The sequence below is a fragment of the Eimeria mitis genome, genomic scaffold (genome assembly GCF_000499745.2).
Source record: "Eimeria mitis Houghton genomic scaffold, Emh_scaff589, whole genome shotgun sequence".
NCBI lineage: Eukaryota > Apicomplexa > Conoidasida > Eucoccidiorida > Eimeriidae > Eimeria > Eimeria mitis.
This window is the reverse complement of record NW_013574127.1, coordinates 17,768-18,479: the sequence shown is the minus strand read 5'-3', so window position 1 is coordinate 18,479 and position 712 is coordinate 17,768. Positions and strand designations below refer to the sequence as shown.

The window sequence follows — 712 nt, the reverse complement described above, 5'->3', positions numbered from 1 at the left end:
CTCGGCCCCGTAAACCCCGAAAACCCCGTGAGGGTTTAGGGTTTAGGGTTTAGGGTTTAGGGTTTGTGGTTTAGAGACTGGAGCGGGCTCTGCTCGGCCCCGTAAACCCTGAAAACCCCATGAGGGTTTAGGGTTTAGGGTTTAGGGTTTAGGGTTTGTGGTGTAGAGACTGGAGCGGGCTCTGCTCGGCCCCGTAAACCCCGAAAACCCCTTGAGGGTTTAGGGTTTAGGGTTTAGGGTTTAGGGTTTAGGGTTTGTGGTTTAGAGACTGGAGCGGGCTCTGCTGGGCCCCGTAAACCCCGAAAACCCCGTGAGGGTTTAGGGTTTAGGGTTTAGGGTTTGTGGTGTAGAGACTGGAGCGGGCTCTGCTCGGCCCCGTAAACCCTGAAAACCCCGTGAGAGATGCAATACTGGATATGGTGGATCAGAGCCCCCAAGACGCCTTGGCATTCATCAAGTAAACCCTAAACCCTAAACCCTAAACCCTAAACCCTAAACCCTAAAGAGAAACCAGCAGAAACCCTAAACCCTAAACCCTAGTTTCTGAACCAACCAACTGTAATCAATACACGCAGGGCTATTTCAGCGGTTTGTATACACACACACACACACACACACACACAAAAGCCAAGTTCTAGGGTTTAGGGTTTAGGGTTTAGGGTTTAGGGTTTAGGGTTTGTGGTGCAGGATAGTGATGCTGTTCGGGACTATA

General features: G+C 51.0%; 1 protein-coding gene across 1 annotated transcript in view; it reads left to right on the top strand.

Annotated features, from left to right (window-relative positions):
- Window positions 1-119: 119 nt before the first annotated feature.
- EMH_0017090 (zinc finger (C3HC4 RING finger) protein, putative) overlaps window positions 120-712 on the top strand; it is a gene marked incomplete at both ends in the record, with an annotated part of 3,574 nt that continues 2,981 nt past the window's right edge. The window contains 2 exons of the mRNA XM_013500804.1: window positions 120-125; window positions 351-457. Coding sequence (XP_013356258.1) covers window positions 120-125; window positions 351-457 — 113 coding nt within the window. The remainder of the gene's footprint in view (window positions 126-350; window positions 458-712) is intronic.